A 19,094-nucleotide genomic window follows, 5' to 3' on the forward strand; every position below is an offset into this window, starting at 1 on the left:
GGCAGTAGCAGCTCCCAGAAAAGATCCACAATTTCACAAATGGACTTAAAGACTTCCACATGTTGCATGGGGTCACCGTCTATTGAAGCTTTGCATATGTTTTGCAATATGGTATGGCTTCATTGTGTTGGGCATTGGGGTGTCCCCAACTCCCTTGCCACCCCTACCTATTTCTAATGTCGTTCTTAATAAATTAGTTAGGATAGCTATGGTTAAGGCTGGGGCTAGCTCATAAGTTGGTTCGGTGACGTGTGTATTCCCTCTCCCTCTTCCCTCCCCCCTTCCTAGGTTGGTGTCTTGATAATGTTCTTCTTTGGCCAAGGTCGTGGGAAAAGGTGGGAATTCCCTATTTAGTGCATCTTTCCTCAAAGACAACCCACCTTGTCCTTGTCATAGCACTAATTGCATGTATGTGAGAAACTCATGATTACTCTCATCATCCAATTGGTATAGAGCTATTCTTTAGATTTTCCCTCTTTTTCTAAGTTGGGTCCTCTTAACCCATGAAGGGTAGCTAATTCCCATTCCCACTTTGGATATTCTTGGATTGGCTCTAAGGGTGGCATCCCCTCTACTAAAGCTTGTGTAAGGGCTCAAGCTTGTGTCGTAGTCTCCAATCTATCCCTTAGGTGTCTAGCTCTAGACTTTGCATTTTTTCCAAGTTTCTCTATTCTGCTAAGGCTCTTCTTGCATCTAGTTCTTGTTTCCTTTAATCTAAGATTTACACTTGTCTTTGGGTCTCTCTAAATTTTTTTTCTACCTCCATTTCCCCACTTATTAGGAAAAAGGTATCTCCAGTCCTTGCGATACCTTCATTTCCCCACTTATTAGGAAAAAGGTATCTCCAGTCCTTGCGATACCTTCTGCCACCCATGTCCCTCTTAATCCTAGGAGTGAAAGATATTTGCTCATGAGAATGGGTATAGGTTTCCCTCAGTACACAAGTTTGTTGGGAAGAACCTTTCAATATTTCTCATTGCACTACCCTCGTCAAGCTGAGTGAGCCTCGTGATCTGTGGTGGCTGACTAGAGTGTGCGAATAGACCTTTGGCAATTTTTAACAGACTACCATCGGATATTATGGGGGGGGCTAGACACTCACTCCTCCACTCGCTCATCAATCATTTAAGCTTATTCCTCCATGGATTCTTCACTACTGGTGTCACTTGAATTCAAACCTTTTGATGTATGTTAGCTGATAGACCAAACCCAATACTCCTCTAGTAGGAAGATCCTTGGTAGTTAGATGCACTATCTTTTAGAGCGATTTCGTCTCCCATAATCTTTTTAGATCTCAAGTGTATGTAAAGATGTTTCATCAGGACAAATCTTGGACCTTATTTTGTTTGTTTATGTGTTTTTTAGGTTACCCAAGGATCTAATTTTGTTTGTTTATGTGTTTTTGGTTACCCAAGGACTGAGTTATTCACGGCATGAATAACTCTTTGTTTATGTGTTTTAGGTTACCCAAGGATCTAATTTTGTTTGTTTATGTGTTTTTGGTTACCCAAGGACTGAGTTATTCACCATGAATAACTCTTTGTTTCACATCATGAAAATTTCTCTTGTCCTTCAATATCAAGGTGATAACATGGACTAAATGTTCCCCACAGTTGATTAGACTAAGCATTATCCATAATTGAGCTATTCCAAAAAATAAAAAAATAATCACAACATGAATATCTAGAAGATAGTAATAATAAAAGATAGTCATAGCCATGAAAATCTTTAGTTTTTCATGCCAAGTGGACATGATCTTTTTTCTTTACCAATGGGCTTTAAATAGGCAAGCTATTACCTTTTGTTGCCTTAGCAACTCAAACATATGAAATAATTTTGACGTGAATTTCTCAAGTAATTCACAATCGTGAAAAACTCTAGTTTTTCTCGTCAAATTTTTTTGATCTTTTGATATTAGATTCACTTTCAATGAGCTTAGATAATCATTTTAGATCCTATAATCACCTTAATAACCTTGAGCAACTCACAACGTGAATATCTAGGAGATAGTCATGCATGAATAACTCGAGATAGTCATAGCATGAATATCTGGGAGATAGTCATGCATGAATACCTCAAGATAGTCACACAGCCACGGAAAACTACCTAATTTTTTTCTCTTGGAATTTTTGGTAAAAGTCTTGGGAGTGATTTTATCATGATGATGGAAGTAAGATTGTAAAATGGATGATGCAAAAGCCATTTTGTTAGAAAGTCTGATTTCGACACTCTTGGATGATAAATGGCATAACAAAGAGCTAATCAAGCTTTTGCAACCAGGAAGTTCAAGGGCAAGAAGGCTTGTCATTGAAATCTCTTCAAGTGGAGCTTCGTTTTGCTTGGGAATACATTCTCTTCTCCACTTATGGTTTCCTATGTAGTATTGGCATGTGCTTTCCATACCTCTTCCACTAGCTTGTGCATATCGTCATTTTTGCAATTATTGTTGGGGAGACATAATTTGTTCATCCTTATGTTTTTGCTTTTCATGTATATGTGTTTTGCATCGCTTGCATGTCAAGGGCCATTCTTGCACTCTTTGCATGCAAATTATACATCATTTCCTCATTTAGTTTAGTGATTTTGTCAAGCAAGGTTTGTTGTATTTCATTTCGTATTCCTTTTGCAAAATTTCATTGTGCTTTTTAGTGGCATTTGTTTATAACTGGGTGTCATTGCTTCTTGTGATTATTATTATTTAATGTGAATGCTTCCAATACTTTCCCCAAATCATTTTTGAATGGAAAATACTACTTTAAGTTTAGTTACCTCCTTGACTTTGCTGATGGAACGATTCATTGATGTGTTGTGCTCTTTTAAGTCTTTCATATCTTAGATTTGAAGCCTTCATGTTGCCTGCCCACAAATAGAGAGAGAGAGAGAGAGAGAGAGAGAGAGAGAGAGAGAGAGAGAGAGAGAGAGAGAGAGAGAGAGAGTGTCTACTAAAGACGCAATGGGCCTATGAGACCAACGCGATACAAAAATGTCCATGGCATATCTCACCATGGAATGGAAAATAAAATAAAACAAATTAAAACTATCTCACTCGAGTGATACAAAACTATCCATGGAAATCTCATCATGGAATACCAGGAGCATGAAACACGAAACATGGGAGGATCATCAGCCCCCAATAGATGGTATACCACTCTCCAAAATATTAAAGCATGGGGCTAATGAGTATGGTCTCTCCCTTAGCTACGTCATGTGGAAAGGTAGCTTGATGGGGTGATGAGGCATGTCCTAGATCTAGAGCTGATGAGGGGATCGTGGCCAAAGACTGAGGGGCGGGGGATCGGGCATGCTGGAAGAGAGGAGGAAAAGAGAAGGGTTTCTGTCTAGTTGTCCCACATTGGGCTCAAGTGGTCCAAAGGCCATTTAACTTAGAACAATCTTTTGTTATGAAATTCCTCTAAAATCAACCTCAAATCCTAGCACATTTTTTGAAAAAATAAAAAAGTTCTGGACACAAAATTTGCAAAATTTTACCTTAGTTAATGGACTAATATCTATCCAAGTTAATCAATAAGTTAATCACAAAATTAAGGTGATTAAAGAGGTTATCACTCTTGGCTAATCTCCGCGTCTAGTTGTGTTGGTATCAGTAAAATATATAATTAAACTCTCAAAAAAGTAGTGAACCGCTTGGTCTTGCTTTTTGCAAAAGCCAAGGCAAAAAGTGGATTAAATGCTTAACCATTATTATGCTGTTGCACGTAGCAGTCTTTGATCGCCAAGGGTTGTGCTTCACAATTTACAACAGCTCCGTGTGCTGCATATTGTTTTTATCAGGTAACCAAGTGGAGCTGACAACAATGAAGGACCTGGATACAGGGTGGGAGGAGCTTCGCAGAGAAGCACGCAAACTAGAAGGGGACCTTGATCTCAAGCTCTCCTCCTATGCAAAGCTAGGGGGCATGCTCGCCAATGGCGGTCAGTTTCTACCCCCTTGCCCTTTCTTAATGTCGTCAAATCTGCTTAGTAAGAATTAAGCACTCACCTATGCGAAGTAAGAAAACCAATGTTAAGTGATAATTAAGCACTAAACCTTTCACTTGCTGGACCGTTGCGTTTGTCAATCAGCCATAACGTTTCCTTCAACGGAACCCGTGCTCAAGAAACTGAATATGCTTTGGAAAATTAGGCTTTGAACCTTTGAACCTCTCACTTGCTGGACCGTTGCGTTTGTCAATCAGCCATAACGTTTCCTTCAACGGAACCCGTGCTCAAGAAACTGAATATGCTTTGGAAAATTAGGCTTTGAACCTTTGTTTATTCTATGAAGTTTAGGCACTCAATCTAGGAAACTCAGGCATTATGCTTGTGCAGATGAGACCAAAGTGATACTGAAACTGGACGATGGCTTAGCATCCCTAGAGCTAAGACTTCTTTCTGATACTCCCTCCACCAAAACCTCACCTCAATGGAGAGCAATGATGCTTGGAAAGAAGAGTTACGGCGTGAATATGAGACTATGCAAAGGCGTTGGAGATGGGAAGACGAAGAACGATACAAAAGGGAACAAGAACTCCAAGCCTAGTACGAACAATCATGGGCGAGTATAGGCAACAGAGGACTGTAGGAGCAAAGTTGGGCACATATCAATCAGGGAAACATGGGCATAGTTTAGGGTAGCATCAACAAAGGCCAAGGAGGAATCACCTAGCGTTGTGAAGTAACCCAAGATTGAGAGCGTTGAGCTTCCAAGTGAGGAGTTCTCGGGAGACGTGAACACAGAAGGAGGTGTTTTCAAGGAGGTGCCATTACTTGGGATGCATGTGCTAGAGCCAGAACAAGAGCCAAAGAAGCTAGAAGCCAAACCAGAACTAGAACTGAGATCGAGTCTCCAAATCCCGTTTGGAGGAGGATAAGATGTATGGAGTACCCTAATGCTCCAAGCTTAGCAAGAGGGGATGCCATGTGCATATGTTAATCCCGATAGCTATGCTCCCAGGCTACCCAAGCTGCAGCTAGTAATCCTCCTTCTTTGCAAGTTTCCTTTCATTTGGAACCTTTCTTTGGTGAGGATTGTGCTGGCTTGGGAAGTGGACAGATTTTTGGGTTTGTACAAGCACATTGAAGCTCAACATGTTAGTCAGTTTCAAATTGTGCTCGAGGGTAAAGCATTTGCCTGATGGAAGGACCTCCGAGTGAAGCCGACAACATGGACTAATTTTTAGCATGTGTTTAAGACTCAATTTGTCTCTATTAATAAGATAGACAACTTCCGATGGTTGTTTAAATTGGATATGGGAAAGAAGAGCCTAGACAACTATTCCCAAGAGTTTAAAGACTTGGTGAACTGTTGTAAGGCTCTTGAGGACCCACGTGTTGGTTTACATGTTATATTTGTTCAGTCTTCTGCTGGATTATTAGAGTGAGGTTCTTTGGAACCATATTCATTCACTGGACGATATATATCGATATGCCAAATTTTTTGATGATACCCTTGTAGTCAAAAGGGATGGTAAGCCTGCAAGTGATTCCTCACGCAAGAGCCAAAAATCCTCTAAAGACAGGAAGCGAAGGCATGTTGTAGCATCCTAGGAGAGTGAGTTGTCGCAGCGTAATCCCAAGGAGCACTCTAGAGGCAAGTGAAGGTTTGCGCCACTTACCGAGGAATAGGTGGTAGAGGCACGGAAGAACAACCTATGCCTCGAGTGCAACCAGCCCGGTTATCACTATAGGGATTGTTTGAAGAAGTTGTCTTGGGAGGGTAAGACCTCGGTACACATTATGTAACTACAAGGTAACTCTTTGATCTTTGGATAGTAATATTTGCTAGGGGTGTGAGATTAGTGAGTCTACCTTTGGTCCACATGATCTCCGAGTTGAGGGATCTATAGGTGGCCATTAGGTGCAGATTTTGTTTGACCATGGCTCTACCCATAATTTTATTTCTTCACGTTTGGTGTAGACACTCCGGCTATCCACAGTGGAAAGTGATCACCATTATGTAGTCAATCTTGCTAGGGATACAGACATGGAAGTGTGGGATTGAATGGTGCCTTGGTTGGAGGTCTAGATTTAGGACTATCGAGAGGCTTTGTACTTCCACATCATGAACCTTGACAGGGTGGACGTGATATTGGGAATGTCGAGCGAGATGATGATGTTAGATTATTGGTCTCATAGGCTTTCCTTTGTTCATGACAGTGAATTGTATGTAATCTGGGGTGATGTGCATCGTGGATTTTGTAATGTAAACTTAACTCAGGCTTCAGCCAAGGATATATATGAAGCTCTTTTTGATCCAATCTTTGAGTCATTTTGTTGTTTTGATGATCTTTTTAATTCTAAAATTTTGTCAAGCTCATCTACTTGTGAATGTAATACTGATGTCATGAAAGGGTCCCTCAGGAATAGGCAAAGGTTGTAGCAACCCTGTTTGTTTGGTATGAGGTACTTTCACTTTTTGACATATCGGCATGATTGGACATGTTGGTAGACATCTCGACGCATCTGACCTAGGTCAGAGCTGAGGGCCAATTGATATTGAGTCCCGAACTTTACCGAATCCGGTTACTGTGCCTACATAGTGTCTAAGTCTTTGCCTTGAATTTCAAGCACAATGGACTCCTGCAATGTCTGAATAGTGCCCTTATGACTAAGAGCATTGGTAACGGGGTTATGCTTGCCTGGACCGTATTCAATCATTCCCCCAAACTATTGGAACAATTGACTCCATGGGGACTGCTTGTCACTCCATTGAGCACTAGGCATGGTTTGCAACCATTTAAGTGCCTGGTGATCCGTCTTAACTGTGAAGTCCCTCCTGTAAAGAAAGTGCTTCCAATGTTTAAGAGCGGTCATCACCCCCAAGAGCTCTTTGTCATACACTGAATAATTCTTCTCGGTGTTATTCAACTTGCGGCTATAATAAGCCACTGGCCTACCATCTTGCTGTAAAATAGCTCCAATGGCAAGATTATTGTCTCGAAAGGATCATCTCATGATGCGAACTTCAAAACTGGAGACTCAGAGGCAACTTTCTTCATGGCCTTGAATGCCTCTAGAGCCTTGCCCGTGACGGACACTTTTTGACGACAAGTCTTCACGCCCTTGAGCAAGTCAGTAAGAGGTGCTGCAAGGTTAGAAAACTTGTCCATATGTGTGCTGTAGGCATGACAGAGGCCCACAAATGAACGGATTTCCTAGGCTGTAGTGGGAACATCCCAACTGAGAATGGCGTGTACCTTTTCAGGGTCGAGGCTAATACCTGAAGAACTGATGATGTATCCCAGGTAACGGATTTCTTGTACTCCAAACTCACTCTTCTTGGCATTGATAAACAATTCATTGTCTTGCAATAGTTGCAAAACTTGTGCCAAATCTCGCTCATGTTGCTCTGCAGTCCCTGAGAAGATAAGAATGTCATCTAAGAAGATGAAGACGCATTTGCCAATGAGATCCCAAAAAACCCAAGACATCATTTTGTTGAACGTCGTCGGTGCATTGGTGAGACCAAAGGACATCACCACAAATTCGTAGTGGCCACGCTCGGTCCTAAAGGCCGTTTTTGGAATGTCGGCCTCGAAGATTTGAACCTGATGGTAGCCACTCTTAAGATCTATCTTAGAAAAAATCTTTGCACCAATGAGTCGTTCGAGGATGTACTCTATTCTGGGCATGGGGAACCTATTCTTCACTGTTAGCTTGTTGAGCGCCATGTAATCTACACATAATCGTGTAGACTTATCTTTCTTCTGGACAAACAGAATGGGAGCGGTAAATGGTGAGGAGGATGGTCGGATAAAACCGGACTGGAGTAATTGAGATAATTGTTGTTCCAACTCGCTCTCCGATTCCTTGGAAAGGCGGTAGGGAAACTTGTCGGGGGGTTCTGAACCAGGAACCAACTCTATGCGATGGTCCTTAGGTCTAGACCAGCCATCCGCTGCTCCCTGCGGGTGCTACCTGAACTGCATTAGACTGAGAGCGGACGTACAATAAAGCACACTCTGCTCCTTTTTTGATCGCTCTTTGGGCTTGAATGTGGAAAATGAGTGGAATGCTAGGAATGCTCCGATCCCCGCGAATCATGAGAGGCTCAGGAAAGCCTTCAATGATGGTGGAAGTGTCCTGCCTCCAATCAGGATTGGGTGCATATGGTAACACGCGGAAGCCCTGGGGATCTTCTTTCAGCCCTAAACACTTCTGAGAACATGCGGTAACGCAGATAGAAGGGAGAGTAGAGAGAGAGAGAGAGATGCTGGAAATTCAGTATAATCATATGGTACCAAAAGGTACCTACAATCTACAGCCAAAGGCTGCCTTCTTGAAAAGGTGTAAATCACCAAAACAGTCCTAAACTTGGACCCATTCCTTAAGGGAATGAATGAGTAACACAATGAGCAAACATGCCTATTTATAGGCTCTTTGGACAATAGAAGAGCTGGCCGACTGCTGGTCGGCCAGCCGACTGGGCTTGATTCTCCATAAATGCTGGTCGGGCAGCCGATTAAGCCTAATCTCCATAAACGCTGAAGCGCCTGCTGCTGCCGCCTTCTTCGGGTACAGCCGACTCCCTTGTCATGCAGCCGACAGCACCCCTTCCTTGTCTTCCATGCTTTGCTGTAAGTCCATCACTGCCATATCTGCACTTTGTGCTCAAAATTCTAGCTCTAATCTGTTTTTCTGGTTGCCCCCTTCAGGATTAGTTCCAGAAAATGTCCATGGGCAAGCATGCACATGACACATATTGTCTAAACCACTAGATCCCGAGGATCATGTCACACCCTAAGAGAGGGGAGACAATGAAATCCGGTTGAAATGTTGCCCGTTGAAGCTGAAACTCAAATTGTAGAGCTTTATGAGTAATGTGCATACGTAGACCAGGGGTAAACCCGTCCACATCCAAATGATAAGGAACCAAGGTATAGCTCATCTTGGTAGCCAACTGTGGAGAGATGGCATCCTCAGATTGCCCATGTCGAAGAGGACAATGAACTGCTGTCCCTTTATAGTGCCATAGGCACGGATGAGAGTCTTTGTCTTGCCCTCAACCTCACCCTCCTGCTTATCATCAAATATCATTGGTGGCACTGAATTCAAAGAGGGTAAAAGCTGAACGGCATTCGAGGCTGATGGTGGAGGTGTGGATGATTCTACGATGGCTATCGTGGAGGTGGATGCCTTAGCAGACTTTTCAGCCTAGAATTTAGGACAATCTTTCTTCCCGTGTCCCACACTGTGACAGAAGAAACAATGTTTCTCTGTCCGGTACCGTGTCTGTTCATTAGGCTGGAGATAACCTCCGGTTATGCCCTCCTTAGCTTTTTCCTTAGGAGTCTTCCTGGGCTTATAATATTTCTTATGGCCCGATTGACCCGAATAATTTTTCTTTTGGTTCTTTTGGTCTTTGTTGTTCTGAGCCCCCTTACCCTGGGTAGATGACTGCTGGGTGGATGATTGCTATTGGGGCTTTGGGGTAGATTGTACATGCTTGGGCTTACCTCCGTTTAGCATCAGCTCTTGATTTTGGGCGAGAGTCAGTGCCCGTGCATAAGTTTGAGGCTCAAAATTCCACAGTGGGTACCTAATGGTAGTGTCTAGACCTCGAATAAACTGCTTGAGCTTATCTTCTTCCGATATGCCCAATTGTTGGGCTAGTGTAATGACCTTGTTTAAATAGGTCAAAACAAGGGAACCACCCTGAGTGAGTTTGTAAAACTCATCCTCAAGATTGGTCATGTATTGTGGTGGAAGAAAATGGGCTTTGAGATCAGCCACGAAGGTGTTCCTATGAAAACGGACTTGGCATGTGCTGGGGTCTGTGTGAAGTTGTGGCCAATGCTGCCACCAATTAACAGCTTCCCCAGTGAGTTGGGAGGTGGCCACATGGGCTTTGTCTTGTGGATGTGTGATTTTAGCTAATGGAAAATGTGCTTCAAATCAATGAATAAATTGAGTAACTGCAGCATGATCACACTTATCATGATACTTACTAAAATTTGGAGAGGTTCGTATGATGGTGGTGGTAGGGGTGGTGGAGGACGAGGAAGGTGCTGCCTGATGAGGGAGAGCCGCCAGAATTTGTGCCATGGTTTGTTGATTCTGGATTTGCACGGCCTCCCAGTTGAGTCTTTGCTGGAACTCTCGGTCGGCCTTCTCTCTGCGGCGTTGGTCTTCCTCAAATTTGCGTGCGGCTTCCCTATCCCTCTGTTCCTTTGCACGTCTCAATTCTCTTTCTTCATCTGCTTTTCTTTTTGCTTTGGCGTCTTTTCTTCGTTGTTCTTCAATATGTAGCAAGACCTGTGCTAGATCTGAGATGCCTTCTTTGGTTTTCTCCTTTTCTTTGTTTCTTTCTCTTGCCTGTACCGTTTTCGTACATCCACCTCCTCTCTGTATGGCCTGTAATGCTCACTGTGCCAGCTTGAACCTGGACATATGTACATTGTACTTGCTGTGTACCTGATGGCTGCAGCCTGATACTGCCCCGTTGGCTTCCCTGTGGCTGTCCTTTTGCTGCCCACAAGCCACTTCGAATTTTATCCACCCATGTATACAGTTATACCTGCTGTTTGGCTACCTCATGTGAGGAGAGCGGGCTGAAACTTCTGTACCAGCTTCTTGTACCAGCTGCACCACCTACTGTACCTGCTGTTCTGGCTGTGCCACCTACTGTGCTGCCTTCTGTACCTGATGCTGTACTTGTATAGGCTGTACTGCCTTCTGTATTTATTGTACCAGTTGTACCGCCATATGTACGTGTTGATTGTTCTACTTGAGGTACCAGTTGCTCGGCACTCTTTTCAAGCAGTGGGTGGCCTGTTTTTGTTGTGAAGTTGCAAGGTGTTAGTGTACAAGCAAGTACACATGCATATGTATTCACAGGCAAGAGTTATGTACCATCTCTGTTGATGTTTGGGCATGACAGTTGTTTGAAGATGCCCATTGTACTCGATTCATCACGGGTCGTTTCTGTGGAATCTGGATGTGGCCAACTAAAGAAGTGTTTAATTACATTAATGGTTAAGCGTGCAAGCCCCTTGCTCTTGTCACCTAGCTCTAGACTAGTCTTTCCTCCCCCCCCCCCCCCCCCCCCCCCCCCCAAGACTGGCCTTAGGCCCAAGATCCTCCCGTAGTTACCGATTTTCACCGCCCGTAGGTGCCCGCCCATAGGCGCTTAATTATCTGCCCGTAGGCGATGCCCCCGAGGAAGCACCAAGGGGGGTTTTGAACGGAGGACCTCTTGGTCCTAGGCAAACACCTTCACCACTTGAGCTATCACCTCATTGGCAGCTCTAGAGTAGTCTTGTGTAGCCTATGTGTGTTTAGACTAGCCTGGCCAAGGGACTTGGGGTTGGACACTTTTAGGCCAAATATGAGCAAATTAGTGACTTTTATCACATTTTTAGGGCTTTTAAACAGCTGGCTGACCAGCAGTATAACTAGGTTGCAAAATTCTCTCCTTCTTTGCATCTTTCCACTTCATCCCTTGGCAAAGAAAAGCACAGCCTTCAGCCCTGATATCAGCACAAAACCAGCTCGGAAAGAACAACGCTGATTGGCAGACAATTTTTATTTTCAGATGTATATTCTTTCAACCAATGGATTTTCCTGGAACAAAAATAGTGTTGGGGACTTACATCCATAAAATGCACCTCTCTTTTTCTCGCTGACCAACCACTTTGTGCAAGTGCAGGATGCCGCTATCTTTTGTACAACTTCTCCCATTCTCCATCTCCTTCACCTCACCATTGAAGCACCGTCATGAGAGTGCAGGGCAAAGTAGTGCACATCAGATTTAACATGTGAAGTGTGTGACACTCCATATGTGAATTCCAGAACCACCTTATTTGAAAATCAAGTAAACTTTATTTTTTATACTCTGGAACACAATCTAGGTAATTTTACAAACTTTTGCCTCCTTCCTTTCGATATGTAGTCAAAGGATGCACTTTATGATTCTTACCAGGATATGGGGAAAGTGGATCTACACCTGATGTTTTGGGAGGAGATGGCTCGTGGAAGTCTATGGAAGTGGAGATAGATTCCTTGTTAAAGAGGTTGCTTGTTGTGAATGACTCGATGAGCCGATGCACAGCAGAAGCAGCTCCTACTACATCGGTGACTCAGAAGCTTGCACAACATAGGGACATTCTTCATGAGTTTACTCAGGTTATTGTCGATCGCTGGCTATGTAGCGAAATGTTGTGGAGTATGCTACTTTTTTCTCAAATTCAGCTTTTGTATACATCAGGTTTCATAGCTACTACTGCTGTATAATGTCTTTTAGTGTAAATTTATGTGTTTCAACATCTGATGGTACTGTAACAAAGAAAAACAAAGAAAATTCTAAGCTTCAGATAACCACCGCGTGAATTCACCCTCTTAGGAATAATCTCAAGTCAAGCCATTTGTACTATGCTCTTTGCTATTGTAGGTTGAAATTGCTGCTCAGCCTGGTGTAAGATCATTCAGATGTTCTCTTTCTAGGAGATTTTGTAAAGCAATCATGGTTCATGCCTTTTCAGCTGAGTGTGAGCCCATCCATCATTCCAGTGCATAAGAAAACAAGAGAATACTCATGTTCGGAGCACAAAACTCACAATCAGTGATCTTTTTGCTCAACCACATTTTGAAGCTGCAAGTGAGTGTCTTGTCGCTTTTTGATTATTACTAGTTGTGTTGGAAGCTGGTGGAAGACATTGCTTTCCCACCACAAAGTGAGCACTGAAGGTCTAATAACCTTGTTAAGTTGATTGTCTTATGGTGATTCTTGAAATCGTCTGAGGCTTGTGCTAGAATATCATCTTTCATGATAGTCGTTAGGACACAGAGCTTGTGCATCTTGTCTTCACACGCTTGAATTGCTAGGAGACATGTTCCCGTTTTCATCACATGTGGCTGCCCTGATTACAGAGTCAAGGCACACTATGGAGTGTTGAGAAAAGTGGTGCCAAAGTGTAGCACTAAGAGATTTACACAAAATGGATAGATTGGAGGTCCTCCATTACCTTTTTCGGGGTATGGATGGCTAGACCAATTTATGGAAACTTCTAGTTAAGCGCGCATTTGCGTGAATACAACTAGGATGGGTAATCTCCTGGGAATTGGCCCCACGACATGGTATCAGAGCCATGTGTTGAAGTCTAACCTCTGAGCCACTAGAGAAGCCAAGTTGGGCCTTTGAGGCAAGAAAACATGGACAAGTTTAACCTTTGAGCTAAGAAAAAATGGACAAGTTGGCACAAGGGAGGTTATGTGTGAGAGAGAGAGAAAGAAGAAAGTTATATTAAACTTCTTCAAAAGACCTAGTGGGTCTATGAGACTCAAAGTGATACAATAGTGTCCATGTAATCTCATCATGGTACAAAAGAGAACAAAAAAATTAGAGCTATGAGATGGGAATATAAAATCTGAGCCATATGGTACAAAGTGGGGCCATCATCATCATACAACCAATGGAGGGGGAGGGGGGCATCAAGGATATCGAGAGAGAAAGAAAGAAAGTTATATTAAACGCCTTCAAAAGATCCAGGGGGTCAATGAGACCAAAAGTGATACAATAGTGTCCATGTAATCTCATCATGGTACAAAAGAAAACAAAGACTAGAGCTACGAGCTGAGAATGTCAAATCCGAGCCATATGATACAAAGTGGGACCATCATGATTCATCATACAACCTATGGAGCTACCCCCCCGGTAGAGAGAGAGAGAGAGAGAGAGAGAGAGAGAGAGAGAGAGAGAGCATTTGCTAAAGACCCAATGGGCCTATGAGACCAAAGTCATACAATAACGTCCATGGCACATCTCATCATGGAACATAAAATAAAATAGAACAAATCAAAACTATCTCATTGGAGTGACACAAAATATGTCCATGGAAATCTCATCATGGAATACAAGGAACATGAAACATGAGAGTAGCATCAGAGTATGGCTGAGAGAGGCATCCCTCAGCTATGTCATGTGGAAAGGTAGCTTGATGGCGTTGGAGTATGTCTTGGATTGGGAGCTGATGAGTGGATCGTGGTGGTGGTTTGAGGGGCTGTGGGCACCAGGCACAGTGGAGTGCACATGCCCGGTTCGAGGTAACTCCTTTTGGGTGAGGTGGGTCCGCAACAACAGCCCAAGGTGGGCCCACTGGATCCACTGTGTGGGTGTTCTCCTCCTAGGTCCATAAGAAGCTGTGATGGTAGGTTGGCTAGCTGGGGAGAGGGGGGGGGGTTGCGTGTGGCTGGGGTTGGAACTCTCTCAAGAATGTGTCCTTGTGTCTGCAAAGAGAGAGAAAAAAGAAAAGAAAAGAAAAGATATATTAACGTCTACAGAAGGCAAGATTGGCCTATGAGACAAATCTGTATACCACAAGTCCATGTCCCGAGTATCATGGAAACAAAAATTGAAATGAAAAGCTAATCCTAGTCATATGTAGTTCACTGTGCAGTCACTGTCTAGCATGCTATAGATGTACAATCATGAGAGGTGGTATACTACTAATTCCACCCTGTGGAGATGGTGGGGTGTAGTACATCATAGGTGGGGCATGGGGCGAGGAGGACTCTCACATTGTTGGTCATGTCCACTCCTGGCTAGTTTAGGTGTGAACCTAGCTTACTCACGGACACTTTTTCCTTGTGATTGGACACCATAGTAGCAGGGGAACCCCGTTTCCCCCCATGGGGAATAGTGGAACGCGTTCCCCCCTAGCCAACAAGAAGGGAACGATGGAAACGACGCTCAGGAACGTCCAGGTGGTGGAACGGCCGTGGAACGCCGGGCAGAACAATAGGCTGCCGTTACCCCATGTGGGAACGATGACGTGGATTAAAAAAAAAAATACTGCCTGTACTGCTTCGCCCACCGCTTTTCCAAAGTTTGCCCGTACTTGCAGCCCGCTCGTACTGTTGTCGCCTGCCTGCTAGGGCCCGTACTGTTGTCGCTTGCCTGCCCAGTGCCCGTAGTACGTACTGCTGTGTACCAGCCTCCAAGCAATACGTCTAGCCGACTTGCACAGTGCAGCCTGCTGCAGCCAGTCGTGACTCCTGAGTCACCCCAGCCTCCAGGCCTCACTTATTGCAGATGGCTGGAGTGACACTCAAAAAAGGTCCATTCATGGCAAGGTTGCTTATTCTCGAGGAAGAATGCAATTCATTTTCTCACATGATGTCTTTGGGATTGGAAAAATTGCAGATCAGCTTGTGGAAGAGTGGGCCGAAGGTATTGAGAAGGTTGGACCAGAGAATGTTATTTAGTTCTTAGCTGATGGTGAGGCAACAAATAGAGTAGCTGCTCTTAAGCTTGAAGATAGGTATCCGCATATCACATTTAGTCCATGCTTTGCTCATTGTTTGAGCAACTTATTGAAGTATGTTGGCAGCTTGCCATGGGTTGATCCACACATTCAAAAAGGCAAGGAGATAATAAGCTTCATTCAAAACCATTAGTTTATTTTGAATGAATTCCGCAAGAGATCGCCCAAAAAGGATCTCTTGAAGTACTCAGAGACACGCTTTGGTTATAACTTTCTCATGATGAAGAGGTTATCTAAAGTGCACTTGCCTTTGAAGCAGTTGGTTGTATGCAATGAGTGGATGGGATGGGCTCTTTCTCGGTCAAGAGCCGGCATAGAGGTTGCAAGAACCATACAAGACTTCACATTTTGGGATGAAGTCAACACTATCAATGCTATGATGAAGCCGATCATGTGCTTGATGTGGATTGCAGATGGACGGTTGCAGATGGACGGGAGCCATGCATTGGCAAGGTTTATGAGGCGGCTGACCGAATGATCGAGAAAATAGGAGAAATGGGCTTGTCTGATGAGAAATATGCAGAGGTTCGAGAATTATGTGAAGCACGATGGAATGGTTATCATTCTCCTATGCATGCTGCTGCGTATGTCTTGGATCCCGAGTTCCAAGGATGTGGACAAGAGGCCGATGATGATTGGGAGACAGTGCTTTCTAGGCAGGTTTGTGATGCAGATAAACGAAGGTTGGTGAAAGACCAACTTGGATTTTATCGCAGCAAGTTGGGAAGGTTTGGATCGGCTGATGCATAGAGAGAGAGATTTAAGATAGGGGCTGCTTTATGGTGGGAGGATTATGGGCCTCGTACACCACAGCTTCAATCATTGGCAGTAAGGATCTTGTCTCAAGGTGCAAGCTCCTCTCTGATTGAGCAACTATGGAGTATGTTCGGCCATGTTGCATCCAAGAAGAGGAACAAATTTGGGACAAAACAAGTCAATGACTTGATTTTTGTGAGTGCTAATTTGCGCTTGCTTGGGGATATGGCTTCTCCCAAACCAGAGAAGTTTATATTGCTTGATGAGGAGTCCTCGGATGATGAGGAGACACATGGACTTGCTGATCCTGGTCAGGATGGGGTTGAAGATTTGGATGTTGCAGATGTTGGTCTTGATGATATGGCTTTCTTGGATGACATAGATTATAGTCTGCTTGATGGCATCACTGGCAGTAGCCATGCATGATATCTCCTTAATATTTGCATGTCACCTTGAGGCTTGGACTCTGGACTTGGGTTGTTTCTTTTATCTAGGCCGCGGGCCACATTTTGTGCTTTTTGTTACTTATGTCATGTATGATGTCACATGTGGGCTAATTTATTTTGACTTGTGAGATCTGTTCTGTGTTAGTATCTAGCCATGCAAATTGTGTGGTGCATTAATTTGGTTATATAAATGAGCATTGTATGTTGAGATTTATTGTCATTTCTAGAAATTATATAGGTTGTTCCCTGTTTTCGTTCCCCCCCTTGTTCCCGTCCCCCTGGTGGTGCTTTCGTTCCGTTCCCGTTCCTGTTCCGTTGCTACTATGGTTCACACGTCACACCAATGTGTCAGCAAGCAGCACTCCCACGGGCACTGGGGGGCGTCCTCGTCTAGTATACTGGCACGGCAAAACAGGCAAACACACGCAAACAAATCATGTGAAAATAAGTTTATGCATGCAGTCATAAATGCACGTGCACATGTAATGGACGAAATCTCCCTTTCGTGAAACTTGTACAAAAAGTTCATGTCGGGCACAGAACTGGCACGACAGAATTATGAATGTATGTCCTGGTCTTCCTATGGAGTGACAATCCCATAGGTAAGACGCCATCCTAGCCATACACGGGTGGCACCAACAGGCTCCCGTCCATACAGCACGAAGTAGGTCACACACAGGTGGCACAAAACTGGTTCCCATCCATGTGATGCAGTATTGGTCACACACAGGTGGCACAAATCTGACTCCCATCCATGTGACACCAAAAGAGGCCCTTTTACATGGGACATTGGCCTTGCCCATGTGAACATGGCACAAATCTGGCTGCTCTATAGAGTAACAATCCCAGAAGAGTGGCTCCAGACATGGAGATGGACTAAATGGCCCATGTGAACATGGCACGTGTGAACTGGCCTGGCCCATGTGAACATGGCACAAATCTGGCCACTCTATAGAGTAACAATCCCAGAAGAGTGGCTTCAGACATGGAGATGGACTAAATGGTGACATCCCCCGGGCTTCTAAACAGTTGTCCTCAACTGAAAAGCCTCAAGATATGCTTGCAAAAGCTGAGGGTAGTTAGCAAAATAATCCTCGTCTACCCACTTTGCATCAATTGGCAAATAATTTTTAAATTTCACAAGGTATCTCGTGGAAAGTTTCCCATGTGGTAACTTTCTCTCCTTGTGAAATACAATCTGGTCTGGCTGGAGGATCTCCTCAAGCTCATCAACTTCTGGCGGATCTTCTATGATAGGCTTCTCTAGATCTGGCCCCATATACTTCCGCAAAAGACTCATGTGAAAAGCATTGTGAATCTTCCAATGACTGGGTAAAGCAAGCTTGTAGGACACTTCATTGATCTTGTCAACCACTTTAAAGGGTCCATAATGTCGAGTAGAAAGCTTTGGATATGCTCCCTCTTGTCCTAGCTTCTTCCGAAGCCTAGCTTTCTTAAATTTCAACAATACCCAATCATCTTCCTTGACTTGCATGTCCCTTCTATGCTTGTCAGCAACCCTCTTATGCTTGTCTTGTGACCTTGCAATGGCTGTCCGCACCTGAGCAAAGGCTACATCCAAGTCACACACACATACTCATCGGCTGCAAAAATCTCATCCTTTGTACGAAGGATGGGTGGCAAGACCACTCTACCATAAATAATCTCAAATGGGCCTTTCCCGTGGAGGCATGTATTGTGTTGTTGTAGGCAAACTCTACAAGTGGAAGATACTTCTCCCAAGCACTCTTTTGATCTACCACATAACACTTCAACAAATCCAAAATAGTAGAATTTGCAGCCTCACTTTGACCATCTGTTTGGCAGTGATAAGCAGATGAGAACTCAAGCTTAGTTACTGTGTTATCAAATAAAGCCCTCCAAAAGAGGCTCGTAGTTCTGGGCTCTCTATCCCCAACAATGGACTTAGGCATACCATGATGCTTGAAGATGTGAGCAAGAAAAAGCTTCACCATATGATCAACTTTAATGGTTTTCTTGACGGGCAAGAAGTGAGCTTGCTTGCTAAACCTATCAACTATGGTCCAAATAGCATCATTCCCATGCTGGGATCTATTTATTAACGTCTTCTAAAGGCCAAAAAACGGCCTATGAGACAAAACTTGTGTACATCATCATCATGTCTCAATGGACATCAAATGGATACAAAAGAAAAAAAAGTATGACGTACTCTATAATGTGGAGATAAATCACATACAAGGCTCTGGTTAACTACTATGGAGTGGGAGGGAGGGGGGGTAAGGTAAATACATCCAATAAAGTACAATGGGTGTCTGGAAGTTACAAGAGTTCAACAATTAGGAAGAAAGCCCAAGTTGATGAAATCGTTGTTGTCCCCCCAAGCGCTGGCTGTCTCCTGTTGATTCCTGCAAGCCTTTAGTGGCACGCATAGGCTTTTATGAGTTGTTCGACTGCTAATAAGAGATGTAGAAGGCTGAATAATTGATAATAAACAAGGGAGGGGAGGCATTCTTATTTACGAGGGGTCCTTGGTAGGAATCCGCATGCTTGACCAGGTGTCCAACCTGACCTGCATTTCTGCTGCCCGACCTGCCCATGTAGCTGTATGGCCTGACCGGCTGTATCCCCGGCTGCCTTTGGCCTGTCTGCC

General features: G+C 43.8%; 1 protein-coding gene across 1 annotated transcript in view; it reads left to right on the forward strand.

Annotated features, from left to right (window-relative positions):
* Positions 1 to 3,639: 3,639 nt before the first annotated feature.
* Positions 3,640 to 19,094, forward strand: part of LOC147638261 (Golgi SNAP receptor complex member 1-2-like) — a 41,724-nt gene continuing 26,269 nt past the window's right edge. The window contains exons 1-2 of the mRNA XM_086798178.1: positions 3,640 to 3,933; positions 11,921 to 12,123. Coding sequence (XP_086654304.1) covers positions 3,705 to 3,933; positions 11,921 to 12,123 — 432 coding nt within the window. The 5' untranslated portion in view covers positions 3,640 to 3,704. The remainder of the gene's footprint in view (positions 3,934 to 11,920; positions 12,124 to 19,094) is intronic.

Source organism: Cibotium barometz, chromosome 5, assembly GCF_041138505.1.
Source record: "Cibotium barometz isolate CiBa-2024 chromosome 5, ASM4113850v1, whole genome shotgun sequence".
In the NCBI taxonomy this organism is placed as follows: Eukaryota; Viridiplantae; Streptophyta; class Polypodiopsida; order Cyatheales; family Cibotiaceae; genus Cibotium; species Cibotium barometz.